This window comes from Pelophylax lessonae, assembly GCF_965119305.1.
Source record: "Pelophylax lessonae genome assembly, chromosome: 3".
NCBI lineage: Eukaryota > Metazoa > Chordata > Amphibia > Anura > Ranidae > Pelophylax > Pelophylax lessonae.
In genome coordinates, this window is record NC_138770.1 from 290,189,421 (window position 1) to 290,210,472 (window position 21,052).

Here is a 21,052-nt window from a genome sequence, read left to right on the forward strand (position 1 = left end):
TTTGAAGGCCTTTTCTTTAGCACTAATATACATTTTTATGTTGGAGTTTAGCCACCCAGGGTTTAGTTTTGCTCTTTTAAATTTATTTCCCTTTGGAATGCACTGGCCAATCCCCTTGTTAAGTATGCTCTTGAAGCACTCCCATTTTTCCTCCGTGTTCTTTGTTCCCAGGGTTCTATCCCATTTGATACTGGAGTGAGTTATTTCCCATCTCAGTCCTCAAACTATACACATCACCTCTGCTGTGATACAAAAACATCATTAGCATATTGCTTTAGTTCTCAGTCACCCTTCTACCTGAATAAACCCATCTGGACCATATATTAGAGCTGCACGATTCTGGCCAAAATGAGAATCACGATTTTTTTAGCTTGGAATAAAGATCACGATTCTCTCACGATTCTCTGTGTAACAAAAAAAAATTGGGATAACTTTACTGTTACGTTTTTTTTTTATTCTTTAAAGTCTATTAATTGCGTTTGAAAGACTGCTGCGCAAATACAGTGTGACATAAAATATTACAACAATCGCCATTTTATTCTGTAGGGTCTCTGCTAAAAAAAAATATATAAAATGTTTGGGGGTTCTAAGTACTTTTCTAGCAAAAAAAAAAATGATTTTAACTTGCAAGCAACAAATGTCAGAAAAAGATCCAGTCTTTAAGAGGTTAAACTTCCTTTCTCCCTGGCAGAGGGAAGGAAAAGATACAATGTAATCATTTTTGTTTATAGTTACTGGGAGACTTTGCTGATAGCCTTTTGCCTGGAGGCTTTTTTTTTTTTTTTTCCACAGCTGTTCTCTCTGCTATGCAAAGAATCGAGCATATTTCAGGGTTAGATCGTCAGGAGGGGTGAATCGAGATCGCGATTTTCATACGATTAATCGTGCAGCTCTACCATATATTTGTAATTTTTTTTGGGCACCCTCTAGCCTCATATGACATCCTATAAAAAGGGATATATGAATTAACTAGTTTTTCCAAGCAGACAATTTAAGGACTTCTGTACGTGTCCAATTCAACACGATCAGTTTCCGGACATAAAAGAATAGGGTTATCCTCAATTGCCCCCAAAAGGCACAGTAAAGGAATACATATATTTGGAAAAGCAAAGGGCTCTGCCAGAAATTCAGTAACCTGTGGCCATAATGGCCAAACTTTGTTACATTACCATACCATATGTAAGACTCTACAGAGGCCTAATATTTATGACATTGATAAGTTCATTATTACGTTTCCCCATTTGGAATAAACGTTGTGGTTGGTGTATAGTATATTTGGTGAAAGTGGCGCAACTGTATAATTTTAGAGAAAAATCTATAATAGGGGAATTTTGGGGTGCCACCTTCAACTAGCAACAGCATATTCATATTTTATGCAAATCATATTTATTGAAAAGCATTCAATGAAACCATTTCATTAAAAAGATTACAGGTGGTTTATTTCTTACATCTGAAATAATGCACCTTCCTATTTCAAAGGAAAATGAGTACCCCTTAAAAATGTTAGAAGTAACATGTTTAAAACCAACTGGCATATTTTAGTCTGATAGAAACTGATCAACACATGTTATAACTGATGCTACATCTTATCATAAGTGGGTAAACTTTAAAAAGGCACTCAGAGGTTGGAAAAAAGTGTCCATATTGTGTACAGATTATAGCTACCAACACAATTGGAACTCTAGCCAAACTTTCCTTCTAGATTTGGATACAGTGGTGAATGGTTAGAACCTATGCCAGTTCTTACTGCTGTCTATGGTCCCTATTGGGGCACACAAGTGAGTCTTCCATACGCTATCCAAAAATAAGAACATTTTGGCTACAGTTCCATTTACCTTGATTTTCCATTGTAAACTAAGCTATAATTAACAAGAACATTTCAACTACTCACCAATGCTTTGGTGTAACCTGGGTAAGACTTATAACTTCATCAAGAATTTCATTTTTGGCTTTTTCAAACAACTCATTCTAAAACGAGAACATGAAATCACAGAGTTAATCATACAATAGTTGCTAAAACCTATTAGGAGGGTACTAAAAAGTGAAAAACAATGTAAATTATTTGCAAAATACAGCTCTCCAAATAATGGACTACAAGCCAAAGTGGTTCTTTCTTGACACTTAATGAAAAATTCATACTTTGTGCAAATTCTACAAAGAAGCCAGTTATTTTAATTAAAATAGCCTGGGTTTAGAAGAGGTGCTTGTATTGGTGTTATATTGTACTTTACCCTGTCAAGCTCACGCAGCCTGGGATAATTATTTTTCCATTCGGTTTCCAAGTTAAAACGAGTAGCTAGAAAAAAAAAAAAAAAATGAGCGCTCACATCAACCTTATTTTACATGTTCATATGTTTTTTCACTTAAATTCATGATTGTTTAGATGCAACCTATTGTGTTAATGTCCTTGTGTAACTTAAAGCGCAACTCCACTTTTGTTGAGAAAAAAAAACATTCCCCTCTGGGTGATCCTTGTACATTGCAAGAATTATAACAGCTTTTGTTGCAAATTCCTACCTTTTGTTATTACGAAGAAATCACTGTTTGTTCCCCTGTGCTGAGTGGCTCTAATGGGAGTGGTTTCATAATTGCCAATCAGCTGTGCAGCTGCAGAGCGCTAATGAGGAAATCTGCTGGGCCTGCATCCCTTTATAGACGTGTTCCTATTGGGAGTATCTCACAAAAAAATAACATTTTTGTTGCAGGGGATGCCTAAAATCTGACTTGTAATTTTAGGCAGACTTCTGGGAAAATTGGTGAGCCAATCACACAAGCAGGAAATGATGTTTCTGGGGTGTGGTCAGTATACATTCTGTGTACAGAACACCTCCAGGTAGCCATATTGCATTGCATTTTCTGGAAATTACAGCGGCCGGAGATTTAAAAGGAAAGGTTTAATAACATTCAATTACAATATGACTTGTGTCGCAGTTGTATACGTTGTATGATTTTTTTCTTTATTTGCTATTTTTTCCCCCATGAAAGTGGAGTTAACCTTTAAATAATGTTAGAAGGTAGGGTACATTTTGATGTGATGAAGATGTACATGTGAAAGACAGGAGCATGGGCTAAATGCTACCTTTGAAAGCATCGGCCTGCTGTTCTACAGATGCTCGGACCATTTTCCAAAAACAATCGGAAACAGCAAGACTTAAATTCTTGGTTGTGACCTGATGAGCCTTCAGCATCCCTTTTCTAGGAGGTAAGCAGTAACACAGATGCCAATATTAACACAGCAACACAACGATGCACAATATATAAACCTATGTTCTCTCTTTGAGCTCTTCCCTTTAGTCAAGACAGAACTTACTTCAAAAGACTTGATCCTTGAAAGAATTCTTCTTCATAGTCCTTGATGGAGTCAATACTTTCATTGTTGTTGCCTAATACAATCAAGATTTAAAAATGACTTTATGTTAAAGAAAATCAATGAACTTGCAGTAATATAATGTAATCAGAATAATGGATATTTTCAGTCAGCTGGATTCTGATACCTAGTACATTAAACCACTACCAACCAAAGAGATTTGAATTGATGCATATGATTTTTCTTTTGTGGTTTTGCTGTGTATTCGACCCATTTTTAGGATGGAACATTTAATATGTTCCCTCTGCTGCAGCTACTGCCAACTCTGCTGCCTCTAGTGACAGCAAGCTGTGGATCCCCCCCACTGTCACTATATTAAAAAAAACAACAAAACAACAAACATAGTTGCGTGGGGCTTCGACCAACTGGCCACGTCATTCATTCACAGAGTCCTGTGAATGGGAAACTACAAGTACCGACAGCCTTTGCAGCCGTCAGCTTGTAGTTCTTAATGAACTACAATGGTGGTGTTAAGCGTTGTGGTAGTTCATAGTCTCTTCCTGTCAGTGTGCATCGGCCTGACTGTACGAGGTAGTCTGCAGGAGTCTTGCATTACAACCATGATCTGCTGAGTAAAAGAATAAATGCACATTTTTTTAGCTGCAAAAATACGTGCATTCATTTGTTTTAAAAAGATGAGCTTATCCTTTAACCACTTGTCGACTGGCCCATAGTAAACATACATCATTACTTGGACGGTAAATACCGGTGCTATGGCTAGCAGGTATTGTTTTTTTACTGTGACCAATTCTTTGTAGGATGACATTGGTCCCATGGGCGGATTTGCCGCGGGATCACTTATACAAGCAATGGGAGGGGTGCCAACCCTCCCTCGATTCTTCCTGGTCTTACCAGACCCATTGGTAAAGCCCAAGAACGATCCAATGTGGCCGTTAGCTGGGCATGGAGACAAATGAGGCCAAGATGGACGCCACTCATCTCTTTGCCCTTGGAAGATCAGAGGAACGTCTCAGTCTTTTTGACTCCAGATCTCTCAAAAAAAGAGGACCTGTCATAGTTACATTGTTAGGTTGAAAAAAGTCCATCTAGTTCCAACCAATAAATCCATCTTTCTGAAGGGATATTTACATCCTTTGTAATAGGAAAAAAAGCGATAAAAAAAAAAAAAAAACAAGAAGTGTAAAAATAAAAAAATAAAATAAATAAATAATAATTAAAGCGCGTAAATCATGCAAGCATATGTAAATGGTGTTCAAACCATACGCCGCGTTTGTTGGAACGAGAGCAATAATTTTAGTGCAACCTGTAAACATTTTAAAAGCGTCGCCTTTGGAGATTTTTAAGTACTATCGTTTGTCACCATTTTCACAAGCATGGAAAATTTTAAAGTGTGACACGTTAGGTATCTATTTACTTGGTGTAACATCATCTTTCACATTATAAAAAAAAAAAAATTGATGGTTAAAACGGATTTTATTTCATTTCTTTTTCTAAATTCATTTAAGTGTATTAATTTCCAAAAAAAAAAATCATTTGAAAGATTGTTGACAGCAATTTTATTCTCTAGGTTCTTTGCTAAAAAAAAAATAAAAATAAATATAGATTGTTTGGGGGTTTGGGGGGCAAAAAAAAAAAATATATTGATTTCAACTTTTAAACAAAAAGTTCCAGAAAAAGCATGGACTTTAAGTGGTTAAAAACTCCTGGACTATATCTACACTACGGCATACAAGATGTATTACACAGCTTGAAGTCACTTTTGGCAAACCAAAAGAAATTAACCTAATTTTCAAGTAAATAAACCCAATTGCTAGATTCATTGATTTCAACAATAATCTTCCCATAATATATGTGCATTGTGTAGATGTGCAAAAACCCTGATGGGGAAGGGGTGGAGGAGCTAGGCAAGTACAGAGAGTAGGTTCTCCCAGAAGAGAAGTGGGCTAGGATGTTCAATGAAAGAGGGGGCTATGCTAGGGAATCTTCACTTTCAGGAGGGTAAATTCCCTACCCTCCTTCCCTAAATTCAAGGGCACATTGCAAGTCAAAAATTATTTATAAAAACGAAAAAAATGTGCAGGTAAGCACTTAAAATGCCTTTTACATGCTTTTACCTGCAATTTTATTGCTTGGTGATAAAATCTCTTTAAAGTAATCCTGTATGAAGAGAAATACAGAAATTGCCATTTCTAACGCGCTTTTGAAAAAGCTAGTTACACAGCTATTTTTGCTGACTCCCTTGCTTTTATACTTTCAGATTTACTGACCCAGAACTGGCATTGAAAATTAAGAGAGTCAGCAAAAAGTGCACTTTCTAGGGCAGTGACTCAATGAAAGCAAAAGGCTCACCACAATAGCATGGCACCAGAATTTTTATAAGGTGAGTTTAGCAATGGTAGCTGCCATGCATCTCCCATGACAGGTTTACATTTAAAAGTAGTATGGGATTGAGAAAAAAAAAATGTATACTCACTTAGGTGGATGCAGCATTGAGGCAACTGAGAACTAAGCGATCAATGACCACTGATCACACAGTTTTCTGTGAGCAGAGAACTGGATACTGTCTCCGGTTCTCTGCTCTGCCCCATGAGTTCTCAATGGAGTGCAGGGCTGTGGAGGGGCAGAAGGGTCTTGCTTAGCCTCTCAGCGGATCACTGAGAGGCTGAGCCAGCTGCCAAGTCCAGGCATCTGGGTGGATCGTGATCATATGGTCAGGATCTTTCCTCAGCCTGGACAAACTCTGTGATATCAGCCTAAAACAGATCACAGGAATGCAGAACTAATTGTACTCCTGTGATCCATAAGAGAAGTATAGCCATATAGAAGCTATACTTCTCCTTGAATATCATTTTCTTTAAAAATTAGAAAACGGAATTATCCTAAATCCTAATTAAGAAAATATAATGTACAATAATGAATGCCTTGTTCTTACCTTTTCCAGTAACAACAGCAAAATACCCAAGTGCTTTCATTGGGAATAGTTTTCCTTCAATAATTTGCTGAATCTGAGAGGATAAAAAACATTTTATCTGTCACATAGAACAGGTTAATACAGCAGCATTTTAGCAAAGTTTTAGTAGACTTTGCAGGAATGAGCATATATAGCAATCCACTTACTCGATTAGGGCTGGCTACATTCTTCTCAGCAAGGTCTACCTTTGTCAAGACAAAAATGGTGCGTCTGCCTTGGGGATCCATTTGGCTTACAAGGTCAGTGACGATGCTTCTTTCTGCATCAACAGACCCATCTGTAAAACAGAGGGGAAAATGAACATTAATGGGTCACTCTAGCTAAAACCAATAAATTAGTTTTGGGTAAATGCAATTAATTCGTACATAGCTTGAAGAGTCTATAAACAAGTTATTTGTGCAGGACTGCATATCAGTTGAAGCCATTACATTGGGGAACTGTGGGACTTTTCACCTGGTTTACAGAGAATGAGTGGCGATGAGTTTAGTTACACTTTAATGCTATGGCATGAACATTACAGCTTAATGTGCAGAGCAATATTTTAGACATCTTCCACACAGTTGGACTGAACAAAAAAACGTCATCTAAAAACTCAATAGTGAAAATGAAACATAAAAGTTACTGAGGTGACAATGCTGGAAACTTTACTGAAGTTCCCAAATCATAGCAGAATGCATTGAGTATTATTCAGCCTACCAACTTATTTTTCTGTGCTTTTACCTGCAATTGTTTAAGTTAGCAACGGGTCTCTTTAAAGATCTAAAAATAATTGTGATTATGTACTACAAACTAATGCTTGTGTGTGATCCATCATATGAACAATCATTTCCAGTGTATCTGGTGCTGAGAACATTTATGTATTGAGTCACACTGCCACCTAGAGTTGATTTAGTATTTGGAAATCACTTTCAAGGTAAGCAAGGAGGAAGGATGGAGGAATCCTTCTCACTGTGCTATTATATTCTGACAGTGGGGACTCCGCAGTCAGAAAACACTGATCAGCCAATTGGTAGTAGCCCCTGATCAAATGAAAGATTTCCAACATTTCTGTTCGACAGAAGACAATCGTTATATCGACTTCTGTCAATTGGGAACAGGCTTAGATAGGCTAAAGTTAGGCTGGCCCCTGCTGAAGCAGTCGAATTTCAATCAGTCCACGGCCAGCTTAAGAAAAGTAACAGTGAGCAATGACATCAACTTTATCAGGAGCTTGTAATGTGTCTCTCTAAAGAAAGCATTTGGGAGTATGTGACTGGATCCCAGGTGCTATGAAAAAAATCTCCTTAAAAAAATGTCCTTAAAGGATAAGCTTAGGCAAAACCTAACGCTAAACCTGCTCTGTGCCACATTCTAAACCTAACCTATTTAACCCTGTAAAGCAAAAAAACGCTGTACTTACCTTTTCTGCATCCGATCTGGTCTGGTCCCCAGCAATGGAAACTGTGTGCAGGAGAGGACGGACAACAGCTGTTAAATGAATGGGAAGTGATGTCACCTATAGACTTACTATAGGGCTTTCGTTGTCGAGTGCCTCTCCTGCACCCGCCTCCATGCTGAAGCCGCCGCTGACAGCTCAGCGTGGGACCAGACCGGATCAGCTGGAGAATTGGAAAGTACAGTGATTTTTGCTTCACAGAGTTAGACAGATTAGGTTTAGCGTTAGTTAGGTTTTGCCTGAACTCATTCTTTAATTTTGGAAGTATAATCAAAACGGTTACCTTGTATACAGAGAATAATAGCATTTGGGTTCTGCATATATGCTTTACTGATGCTAAAGATGGTTTCTTTGGTATCTGGAGCCATTCCAGAGGTAACAGTCTGTAAATAAATATATAAATAATAAAAAAAAAAAGTACAAAAATATTAATATACAACTTTCAATGAATGCAGGATTTGAGGAACATGAGGTGTATGTTACCTACACTGATAACCCCTGGGAGATCCACAAGCACCATTCTCTGAATTCCAGGACCTTTAACGCTTAGAGAAATGGTCTGTGGAAAACAATGTCAGAATTAAAGATATACAGAGAATGGAAAGAATATTTTTCTTTTTACTGCAACACACACATTACTATAAATTACCTCAGGGCTTACAGTCTGTCCGTTCTTAACACTCTTTCTCATTCGTACTTCTATTTCATCCCTCAAAGCTGCAAGCTGCCAGCAGAAAGAACGCAATTTGTCAGGACACAATACACAAACAGGTAACAGGGGTTTATCAGAGTTTTGATGCACATAGATAGCACTTGATACTTCTAAAATGTGTTACATGTGTTTACAAGTATCGTGTGTTTTTTCTGCCAAAACACCAATGCCAGGAAACAAGGTTTCTAGGAGAGCTGGGCAAACGCCCTGTGTGCATGAAAACTTAATCCCACTAAAGTATGAACACAAACTATGAATGCATGTGTATTTATATACAGGTGCCACTTCAAATTTTTATTATAGGTTCATTACACACAGAGTGATAGATTTTAAGCATTTATTTCTTTTAATTTTGAAGAATATGGCTTACAGCTAATGAAAACCCAAAATTTAGTATCTCAGAAAATTTGATTATTACATAAGACCAATAAAAAAAAAAAAAAAAATATATATATTTTTTTTTTTTAATACAGAAATGTTAGCTTATTGAAAAGTATGTCCATGTACAGCATAGTAAGCACTCAAAGCACTTGATCGGAGCTCCTTTTGCATGAATTACTGCATCAATGCGGCGTGGCCTGGAGGCAATCAGCCTGAGGCACTGCTGAGGCGTTATGGAAGGCCAGATTGCTTTGATAGCGGCCTTCAGCTCTTCTGCACTGTTGGGTCTGGTGTCTCATCTTCCTCTTGACAATACCCCACAGATCCTCTATGAGGTTTAGGTCAGGCGAGTTTACTGGTCAATCAAGCACAGTGATACCATAATCATTAAACCAGGTATTGAAACTTTTGGCAGTGTGGGCAGGTACCAAATCCTGCTGGAAAATGAAATCAACATCTCCATAACAGTCAGCAGAGGGAAGAATGAATGAAGTGCTCTAGAATTTCCTGGTAGATGGCAGCGCTGACTTTGGACTTGGTAAAACACAATGGACCAACACCGGCAGATGACATGGCTCCCCAAATCATCACTGACTGGAAACTTCACACTGGACCTCATGCAAATTGCATGCTGTGCCTCTTCACTCTACTTTCAGACTCTGGGACCTCGTTTTCCAAATGAATTGCAAAAATTACTTAGCCCAGGTAAGACACCGGACATTATCTCTGGTCCAGGAGTGGCTTGACACAAGGAATGTGAGAGTTGTTGCCCATGTCCTGGATACGTCTGTGTGTGCTGGCTCTTGATGCACTGACACCAGCCGTAGTCTACTCCTTGTGAATCTCTTCCAAATTCTTGAATGGCCTTTGCTTCACAAACCTCTCTAGGCTGCGGTTATCCCTGTGCACCTTTTTCTACCTCACTTTTTGCCTCCACTCAACTTTCCATTATTATGCTGCCTGGATACAGCACTCTGTGAACAGCCAGTTTCTTTAGCAATGGCCTTTTGTGACTTATCCGCCTTGTGGGGAGTGTTAATGACTGTCTTCTGGACAACTGTCAAGTTAGCAATCTTCCCCCATGATTGCGTAACCCAGTCTTTTTCAACCAGGGTGCCTTAAGGTTTCTTCAGGTGTGCATTGGCAAAATGCCTAAAAATGTATCAAAAATTGTATACAAACCAGCAGGTGGATGAAGCCTGACTTTATAGACACTGGCAACCAATGACATCATCAGTTGATAAGAAGGTTGTCTGTTGTCACCACAGCATCCTTGTTTGATCCTCCTCTGTCCCTCCCCCTCAGGACTGGGGTCAAATTACCTGACTGCTAAAGAGAAACTGAGGGAGAAGAAAAACACTGGAATACTAGTCACTACCAGTGTGCAAAAGCATATTTGCTTTGGAAGAATAATTCACCTCTTACGTTGGGTGCCGTATGTGTGGATTTTGCTGCATTATGTAAAACTATTAGAATAGTTTTTCACAAAAAAAAAAAAAAAAAAAAAAAAAAAAAAGAATAGTTTTTCACATTTTAGAATGGGGTGCCTCGAGAAGGTCCATGATTTTTAAGGGTTCCTTGAATGAAAAAAGGTTGAGAAACACTGTGTAACCTACTGAACCAGATTGAGAGACCATTTAAAGTCTGAGAAAACCTATACAGGTGTTTTGAGTTTATTATCCGATTAGAGCGTGACACCATATCCTTATTTTCTGAGATACTGAATTTTGGGTTTTCACTAGCTAGAAGCCATAATGATCAAAGTGAAATGCTTAAAATGCATCACTCTGTGTGTAATTAAGCTATATGTTTCACTTTTTAAATAAAATTACTGACATAAAATTAACTTTTTGATTATATTTACATTTTTTTAAATGCACCTGCAAATGATCATGTTACAAAGCAATTGTCTTACATTGTGTGCTTAAAATACATGGCTACTGTATATATCATAACACAGCCATCTGATAATGTGATTGTCTTAAGCTGGATACACATAGGCTGAAAATAGGCCGAAAACAGTCAGGCAGAAACTGGACAACTTTTGGCTTGTGTGTACAGCGATCTGTTCTACACTGCATGCTCGAAAACCAGCATGTTGAACAGGTATGCTGGAAAACCAGCATCAGATCAGCGCTGGTAGCTCATGACTGCAAGGACTGATCAGTGGGTTCTAGTTGAGGGTGGGGGGCAGTCCCCCAATCAGAACCCAAAGGTACAACAGGGGAGATCGCCGCACTAACATCACTTGTGTTAGTAGAGCGATCTCATAGCTATTTTTTACCTTACACTGTGCACTAGTAATGTATAGCTATATATAAAAGCATAAGCATCCTACAATGTAACATGTATTCAGGTCCAGGAAAAATGTGAATTATACTGTCCAACAGAAATATTATTGGACATAAAACATTAGAACATGGTGTATACCATCAATCACTGTTTTGTATCTGGCAAATCTGGAAATGCCTCTTGAAATAAAGGCAATCACTTTTTCCTAATCTCTGATGGATAAGAGACAAGAAAAAAAAATAATTTTTACTGTTGTTAGATAGCATAATCCATATCCCCATTTGGTTTTCATGAAAACGTGTGCAAAAGGAATGCAGTTCGCTCCTCTTTTAATAGATACTTACATCTGATTCCTTTGTGAGATCAAACTCCCGAGAACTGTCCTTAAACATAGCAACATGGTGAGGACCCTCACTTAGAGTAACCTGAAACAATACAATAGACATTTCAGACCTTGTTTATACCAATCATTATTCAACCCTTAATCCAACAATACATGGATCAAAATATGGCCATTTGGCAGGACCGGACAAATTCCATTGAAGGGCAGAGAGGTTGTACAGAAGTCGACTTACCGATTGATTTAGATACAACTACCCTGTCAGATTTTTGCTGCTCGATCAGTGTATTCTGACAACAGGAAAGAATTCCCACTGTCAGAACACAAAGGCTCAGCGGGAGGATTCCCTCATCCACTTCCAATGTGTGGATGGAGGAATCAAGTCTTTCTTTTCATTTAACCTGCTTGTTGGACAAAAAAAAGAATCATCTATGGGCTGCTTTACACAGTTCTTACACTCTCTATGATAAAATCTCTATTTACATCAGCCATGCCATAAACTTTCAGAAAAAAAAACAAACAAAAAAAACTGGAGTACAGAAGAGTGCAAAGTTTATGAGACATACTAAAAGATCCTTGGAAGACAAGGAGCTAAGCAATACTATTACCTCAGGTGTATAAACATGACTAAAACCACATGGACTGTATGGGGTGGAACAAGTGCAGCAAAGATGAGATGGAATAATCTAGTATATCTGCAATGGTTCAAACAATTCACTACTAAAAAGAAAGCCGCTCAAGGTGAGCACATTAGCCATCCATCCACAGCATAGCCAGGGTTTAGATGAATAGCTCGTCTGCAGATACACAATGAAAAGAAATCTGGAATTTGCGGCAACATTTCACCTTTATTGATCCTTCACGCAAAAGACATCACAGATAGTGCGAGGTTCAGTAAAAGTTGACGCATTTCGTGCTGTGAGTAGCGCTTCCCCATACCTTGTGGATGAGGTTGTGAGTAAGCGATAGTTAGAGCGACGCGTGTCAACTTTTACTGTACTCCACTCTCTGATGTCTTTGCATGAGGATCAATAAAGGTGAAGTGTTGCAGCAAATTTCGGATTTCTTCTGATTATACATCTGGAATAGTTCTTTGCTCATCACACAGTATGTCATATAGTGCAAGAGATGATTTGAATCTGTCCAGAGAACATAATTTGAAGGGAGGTGGGTTTTAATCTATGTAACTGAAATCATAGACATCCTGGGACATTTATTAACCATAAAATGTACCTTTACTGGAGAGCGGGTCATCATCTCTCCTGATCCTCTAGGAAAGATACGTGCTTGTGCTATCATTTCCAGGACACTGGTTTTTCCTGCACTCTGGTCTCCAACTACAACCACCTTTAAAACAAAAAACAGTCTGTTTAAGCAAATTAGATTGAATCCAATTTGGTCCAATCAGATTTTATTCAGAAATAAAACATGAGAACAATACAGCATGACACAATTGAGCTAAATCTGGTTAGATTACAGAATCCAATTTAATCATTATAAAAATTTGGTTAGACTCTTCCTCGATGGCTGTACAAGAATGACAAGTGTACAAAAATCCTGTGTGTATCTATTCAAGATATAAAGTTATTTAATAGGTGGAAAAATAAAAGTTAAATGTATAAACTGACAGTCAAGTGAGTTATTAAAACACATTTGTTGGTTGGTCCAAAAGTAAACATTAAGGTAAGCATACATCAGGCTTTAGGTGTCACAATTGATAGGCCAGGATGTTTTCGCTCAAATTCAGGGTAAGCGGGGATTTACACTATAGGTCCCAAACTATATGAAATTTAAGAGACTGATTCTCCATCCTTAACTCATTCTCATATAGAATGACCTGATTGATTCATTGTTTTCACCGGGACACACTGGGAGGAAATAGTTTCACCCAACAAAAGGCAATGGCATTATGGGCTATGAACAATGTTTTTTTCAGGGAAATTCTTGTGTAATGTGGCCAATGCTTTTCATTGCATAAATCAAATGAGCAATATACAGTTGTGCAAAAGATACTGAGATGTATATTAAGTTACTTAGTAAAGAATTAAATTCCATTTTGTGTAATCAGACAGGAGACAAATGGGTCTGATGTGTAACACACAACCAAATCAACCAGTTATTGATACATGGCGATACATTTGGCGATGCATAAGATGCAGGAGGAACATATGTCATTCAAGCGTTCTGACATCTTAGAAGACATATGAAGTTGCCATTTGTCTCTAAGGCCACGTTCACACCAGAGCGACAGGAAGCTGCAGTGTTGCGATTGTTTGGTGTGTTTCTGGAGTGGCACCATTTATTTTGAATGGGCCTCCCTCCACTCCAAAAATGCAACCAAGCAGCTCATGCACCAAATTTTGGCACTGAGCCAGGCACGTTTGGTGTTTCGTTTTTTTGCTGTGTGTTTTGTTGCACAACAATTGCAGCAAAATTCACACTCCAGTGTGAACGAGGCCTAACCACAAGGGCATATATGCCCACATTGGTATGTGGCAAATAGATAAAAATAGGGACAAGTTTTAGTAAAAGTAGCTGGTGAATTGATAGAAGGATCTAAAATGATGGGGAAGGTACAGCCAAACTCAATTCCAGTGCAAAACCGGGATTTTTTTCTAATCTAAAAAACCCTTTCTCTGAGTTCATTGAAGGACACAGCCTGGCAAGAAACTTGACGGTAGGGTTATAACACCATTTCCAGGAGTAGGACAAAAGGTAGAAAAAAAACAAAAGCACTGCCTACAGGCAGCCCTCATTACTGGCCAATTTTCCAATCTGATATAGGAAGCTTAGTTTGTTACAATGCAGTACAAAAAAACAATATCAGAGGTGTGGAAGCAGCATCCTTCAATGAACTAAAAGAAAGGAATTTTACTGCGAGTTATAAAAAAAAAAAAAAAAAGAATTTTAACCGTAGGGACATCCCAAAGCAGTGACCATTGACGGGTGCGAAGCCAGAAGGAAAAAACACGCAACCCACAAAAGGAACCACCCCAGGAGGGAACAAGAAACCTCAAACTGCTACCTGCAAAATTTTGCAAGCAAAACATGCATCTGAAGATGCCAAAACTTCAACCTTGTAAACCTTGGTAAAGGTATGGACAGACCACCAGGTAGCAGCTTTTCAAACCTCAAACACTGACGCCCGATTCCAAAATGCACTAATTGCCCTAGTGCTGAATGCCATGACAGGAAAAGGAGGTGGATGACCCCTAATGGCATAAGTTTAAACAACAGTCTGCCTACTCCATTGGGAAATAATAGCGGAGGAAGCTGCCAAACCTTTACGTAGACCATCTGTATTCACAAACAGGGAGTCTCTATTGCAGAAGGGGGCTATAGCAGACAGATACACATGTACAGTCCAAACCATGTCCAAAGGCAAAGCGCAATTTCCTTAGGGTGTGATGGGCTTGGAGAGACAGAAAAACGATGTCTGTATTCAAGTTAAAATCAGACACCACCTTCTCCAAAAAAGATGGACACAGACGAAGAACTACCTTATCCTTGTCCAAAACCAAGTAAGTGGATTCACAGGATAGAGCCTCCAGTTGTATCACATACTGCGCAAAGTGATAGCCACCAAAAAGACAACCTTTTGGGAAAGAGTGACCAAAAAAAAAAAAGGAAGCCACAAAAGGAAGATCCCTGTTTTTTTTTTTCAAGGGAAGCTTCTGTAGGAGTGACAGAACCAAGTTCAAGTCCTACAGTAGCAACAGAGAGTGCACCAGAGGAGCAGTGTTCCTAACCTCTTGAATTACCAATGAGACAGAATGTTTAGAGAGCAAAGGGCCGCATTAAAGAAAAAAATAATAATAATCATACATGCACTTGAAACCCTAGACCAGTTGGCCTGCTAGCTCAAGGTAGATCAGGGATACCTGTTCCTTACCCAAACCCTGCCCCAGAGGTTTTTCCCATTCTGTGAAAGTCTGCGACACCAGGCTGTGGCCAGAATGAGGCCAAAGGGCTGAGACAGCAACAGTAAAAACGGAATGAGCAACCATGTCAGCCTTTTTAACGGCCAGGTCCTTGATTGATGGTTATTCTTCCACTGGAATCATGGTAGCCCTATACAGCCTGGGGATAGGTGGATCCACAGCTGGGAGAGAAGTCCACTTTTTAGGAAGGCTCGCCTCAAACGGATACTGCATCCTTTGGATAGGTATCAAAACACGCCGCTTAGGTTGTTCCCATTCTCTGTAAACCAAGTAATCAAAATAGACAGGATAGGGAAAAGCCTTGGTGGCACGTGTCAGTTCACTGGTTAGGGAATAGCTGCCTCCCTGTCGATTCCTCAGGTTTTAAAGCAGCCCATAGATTATACAATTTTCTTTCCTTCTAGTAAGGGTGGAAGGAAAGACAATTGCCTTCCCTGCCAGCAGAACACAATGATCTGCTGGCTGCTATAGGCACCGGCAATGATTACATGAAAAAAAAGTCAACATACTTGTTATACTGCTGTTGATCGATGGATCAACTTCAGTACAATCAGCTTACCCATAGGTGGATTGCATCTTGGCTGGTTTGGCAGTGACCGTCCAAGATTCCATCCGTCAAGGCCAGCTTAAGGGTCTCCCACACAGAGAAGATCGAGGCAGACCTAAGTGCTTATCTCTTGTGCTACAATAGTGCTGGGAGATTGTCCTCACTTTCCCAGGAAGCGGGATCAGACTACAAAAGGTCCACTGCCGCTGCAGAAACCAGAGCCGTAATGACCTGTGCCTCAAGAGTCCTCCTCCAAAAAGATGGGACGAGAACTTTTCTGTGCACCCTAAGGCTGAGCGCCCTATCCACCTGAGAGAAAAGAAATACTAAAGGTCCCAGCAGGATGCTAGGTACTTACTCCTAGACACTGGTCAAAAAACTATGCTGCCTATAGCGAGTGGGGATTTAGCCACTGGGGTGCCCATAGGCTGCGCTTTGTTTTTTTTTTCTGCCTAGAGTCCTACTCCTGAGGATGTCACTATAACCCTATAATCAAGAATGTTGCAGGGATGCATCTTTCATTGAACAGAAATGTTTAATGCACACACCAAAAAAAAAAAAAAAAGATATGGTGAAGTGCATATGTAGACCAAACACTAGAGAAGAGTGTCTCACAGACCTGTGACACTGAACATAACCAAAACAGATGTGTGAAATCGCACGGATTGCTAATAGGGACACAGATTCTGCTTCTTTGTGATCCAGAGCGCATAACTCTCAACTGTTCCCTTTTGGGCCCAAAATGTTGTCCCTTTTGGCTTCAAATAGGTCTATGAAGCTAAGCCAGTGTCATTCTTGTGCAGGGAAAAGAAAGAAGTTACCTATAATTAACACCTCCACAGATGCATATACTCCCTTTACTTCCACACTATTCCTGTTCAGTAAATGGGAGCAAAAAAAAGTTCTGTCTGCACTTCAAGGCACGGCTATGACAATTTAGCACAGTGCGCTGCGATAAAATGTAGCATAGGCTGCATTGCAGGGTAAAAAGGGACACAAAGGAAACAATGGTTTGCCGTGTGTCCTTGTGATGACAGAAGTTTTACATTGTAATAAAACATCTGCCGCCACACACTGTCTTCCGTGAAGCAGGTCCCTGGTGCCAAAAAGGCTGGGGACCGCTGTACTGATGAAGCAAACCTGCTGCACGGAATGGAAAAAACATGTTTGCTTTAAGATATATTGTAGTGATCTGCAAAAATATGTGAACTCGATTCTCGTATGGTGCATTCATGAATGTAACTTATGCAGTGACTTGCTTAAAATGTTGCTCAGTTGACCTAAAATTGTCAGCACGAAATGGCCTCGCCCTTTTTCTTTAAAGCATAGGGATAAATGAGGTTGGAGAGGGCAGAGTGCTCCTATAGGAATGAAGGTAATTCCCCAGGGAGAAAACAATGAATACCAGCTGGGGGATGATTTCTTAGCAAAGCCTGCACAGAGCATCCAGTGTAGCCTAAGCAGTGTTGCCACAGTGTGGATGGCTGGTACACTGGGCAACATTCAATATTCAATATAGATGGAGAAGAAAGAAATGAAGAATACTTCTGTGTGTGTGTATGTATGTTTACAGTACAGAAAAATGAAATATCAACATACCCTTGGTAATTGGTCTTGCGTATTATAGTTTGCATCATAATCAGACAGGATATCCAACACTTCAGAATACATATCTATCAAGGATTTCTATTACATAAAAAAACAAAAAATAAAATTGTGATCAAACTTTGCGTATTTGTGTAATTAGCTACAACAAAATACTGCAGACATAATCCTTCTAAGCTGCTCCCCTAATTGCTGAAGTAATTAAATTTAGACAATCAGATATACAGTTTAGCTAATCTGGACTGAACATAGGATAAGGATGCCAGTTGTGCATGCAGAAGTCTATTATTACTAGTTTATATTTCTACATTTAAAGTTACAAATAATAGTAATTATTTTAATATTCACCACCTTGACTTTCCGCTGATGAATTCCTTTGTCATCTTTTAGTAACATCAGCTTTCTCAAATCTTTATTCTCCTTCTCTAATCGTTCAAGAATACGTTGGTATTTCAACTGAAACAAAAAAAAAAAAAAAAATTAAAGATAACTAGTTTTTATTGAATTATGTGAACAAAACAGACCAGCTAGCATTTACAGTAAGGAATTACAAATAAAATATAGCTATTCCAGGATGCCCAAGCAAAAATGTTTTAGATTGGATAGCGTAGGGAAGAGTTAAAGCAGAAAGACAAACATATTCTTAATATTTCTTACCTGGGAAAACGGTCCCATTGTTGACATGTACTAAATGCGCAGATTCCCTTTGTTTATAGAAACTTCTGTTAATTCTGTATGCCAGATAGCCCAGCTATCACTGTATTTCTGACTGCTGTGGCTCTCATACAGGGAAACAATCTAGTCCTTCATCCATCCTTCTTCCCTTGCCTAATCACAGAACACTTTTCCACAGAATACAAGGCATGTTGTGAATAGTAAAGTGAAGAGGAAGGTTGGATAAAAGGACTAGACTGCGAGTCATAGGGCAAGGGATAAAAGCTGTACTATCCGGCATTAGAAAAAAAAATAAAAAATAAGGGGGAACCGTCATTGCTAAGACAGAAAGGCACAAAACGCAATAAAAAAAAAAAAAAAATTCTATAGTTCTATCCCTTCCTACTACACTAAAAATTGGCTGTTGCTTCTGTACCTGTTGGAGATTTTTCTCATTACTTTTTGCCCTGTCCCATTAGGGAGATTTCCCATCATTTTCTGTCCTAACAGAAAATGAGGAGAATTATCCCTAACAGGAACAAAGCTAGTAATAAAACTGGTCAGAGGCTCCTCTAACCAAGCAAAATATATACTAAAAAAAAAAAAAAAAACACTTTTGGCCTAAACTGGACATTAAATTATATCTAAAGCCATTTCATCTCATTTTCATTTGAGCAGTGGTGGGTTAGAATCTCAGTCTGTGTCCCCTATTAAGGAGTCTAATCCTCTCTATATGTTCTGGTGATCATTGTCAAAGATGGAAAGTGAGGGAAAACACAGATTTTTGAGTTGTCATCAGAACAGCAATAAACATGAAATATTCCAATTGAGACAAGTGTCTAAAGCCTGCCAAAGACCAAGCAAATTTCCGTGGTTGCAGGAAAGCAATTTGCTCGACTACCCCATCAACACAGTCAGTGTTGATGGGGGAATCCCTCCCGTGGAGCTTTGTGTCTTCCCAGCAGGGGAAGTCATCCTGGCTGGGAGAACACAGTGATTATTGCTAGCAGCCATAACATCCACTAGCACTAATTGCAAGTAAAACCTGGCAGGTTGGTTGTACCCAAGTTGATCAATCGATCAACTTGGGCACACTCAGCCTGTCCAAAGATGGTTCAAAACTTGGCCAGTTCCCGCTGAACCGGTCAAGATTCGAACTGGCTATAGTCGTCTTAAGAGGGCATTTTCTTCACTTTGGAGAGATTTCCTCTCACTTTCTATTGTCTATAGCAGTGGTCCTCAACCCTGGCCCTCAGGGCCCACTAACAGGCCAGGTTTGCAAGATAACTGAAATACATCCCAGGTGATATAATTTGCTGCTCAGTGATTGCAGTACTCTAGTCTGCATCTCCCCAAGGTAATACTTAAAATCTGGCCTGTTAGTGGGCCCTGAGGACTGGAGTTGAGGACCACTGGTCTATAGGACAGATAATGAAGGGAAATCTCCCCAAAGGGACACAGGTGCCAAAAAGATGGCAGGGGTTAGAATCAGAAATATTCCCTACTCTATCCACATAAAGTTTCGGCTTTAGATATACTTTAGTGTACTCATCAGTCTGCTGCTGCTCTTTTTTAATCAGCAGGCTGGGGGTGTAAGGATGACGCAACTGTATTCCCCAAATGTAACAGAAAATGGAATCATCCTCCTAGTTCTGCTGAGTAATGGGGCTGTGCTGTGTGACATTTAGAACCTGATGAAAAGAAATACAAATCATTTGACAAAAAACTCTTTATATACAGTATATTTCAGCTGAGTAGTTAGACTTTTTTTGTGGTATTATAATCCCTAAACAGAGAAACTCACAGCCTACCTGGGTTTGTAAAAGCTCCTCCTGCAGCTGATCAACCTTCTCTTTGTCAGATACCTTAAAGAGCAGATTTTAATTATTTACATTTTATCATATTACCAATACATAGTTTATATAAACTTCAACTAATATGACACCAGTAAGTTGTTGAAGATTTATCAAATGAACAACTAAATGAGGCACTGAAGAATGCATCTAACCACAGGGTTATTATATGTTTCTCTCATGTCTTTACACATACTTTCGGGTAATGAAAGTAAAAATTGGCATGTGTTCAAAACAGGCTGTAGAAAACAAAAGAGTAATTAGCAAATAATTTCACTGATTAACGCAACTATGAGCAAGTTTGAACTTTTATTACCACCAATGAAAATGTGCAGAATGCAGTCACTCCTTGCAACATCAGAGATCAGCTAATGCAAAAGAATGGTCCCACAATTTCTCCAAAAGCGTACAGCTAAATTATCAAAATTCAAGCCCACAGGTGTTTATGTTGACAGGCATTCTAGTAAAACGCTGCCGCTGAAAGACAAGAAAACTGCCTTGCAGTTCAGACATGCTTTAGTAGGGCACGCTGCATCAAAAGAAACATAAATACAGCCTCTGAACGGCGACATGTCCTGTGCTGCTCAAATAAAGTCATTGGAGTTTTGCAAAGCTGCATTTTGTTGGGTTTGCGAAATACACGTCAAATGCAAGAAAACAACACCTGTCGACAAGATTCCTGAAAATTTCTATTACCAATCCTGCACACAAACACATTTTCTGCAAATAAAGAAGGTAGATTTTTTTTTTTAATAAAGCAAATTTTTTTCCCTCATAATTCTCACCACAACCATCTGCCATCACTGTCCCATTTATATGCCCCCATCATTTGTCTGCCTGCGCAATTTCCTAGCAAGTACTGCAGTATATTCTGAGCTGACATCTGTCAAATGGCTACAGCATGTTATCAAATTTAAATCTCAAAATAATCATCAAAAAACACATAAAAATTACTATATTACCACTATAGATGAAGTTGCTAAACATTTTTAC

The 21,052-nt window shown here is 39.0% G+C and overlaps 1 protein-coding gene across 1 annotated transcript in view; it reads right to left on the reverse strand.

Moving 5' to 3' along the window:
• The window catches only part of OPA1 (OPA1 mitochondrial dynamin like GTPase), a 125,887-nt gene that overhangs the window by 66,058 nt on the left and 38,777 nt on the right, over positions 1-21,052 (reverse strand). Inside the window, exons 8-21 of the mRNA XM_082249323.1 lie at positions 20,018-20,071; positions 17,904-18,008; positions 17,547-17,633; positions 12,693-12,806; positions 11,464-11,544; positions 8,384-8,458; positions 8,222-8,293; positions 8,018-8,117; positions 6,446-6,576; positions 6,261-6,333; positions 3,311-3,383; positions 3,080-3,195; positions 2,232-2,296; positions 1,892-1,968 (exon numbers count right to left, since the gene is read on the reverse strand). Of these exons, the coding sequence (XP_082105449.1) occupies positions 1,892-1,968; positions 2,232-2,296; positions 3,080-3,195; positions 3,311-3,383; positions 6,261-6,333; positions 6,446-6,576; positions 8,018-8,117; positions 8,222-8,293; positions 8,384-8,458; positions 11,464-11,544; positions 12,693-12,806; positions 17,547-17,633; positions 17,904-18,008; positions 20,018-20,071 (1,223 nt within the window). The remainder of the gene's footprint in view (positions 1-1,891; positions 1,969-2,231; positions 2,297-3,079; positions 3,196-3,310; positions 3,384-6,260; positions 6,334-6,445; positions 6,577-8,017; positions 8,118-8,221; positions 8,294-8,383; positions 8,459-11,463; positions 11,545-12,692; positions 12,807-17,546; positions 17,634-17,903; positions 18,009-20,017; positions 20,072-21,052) is intronic.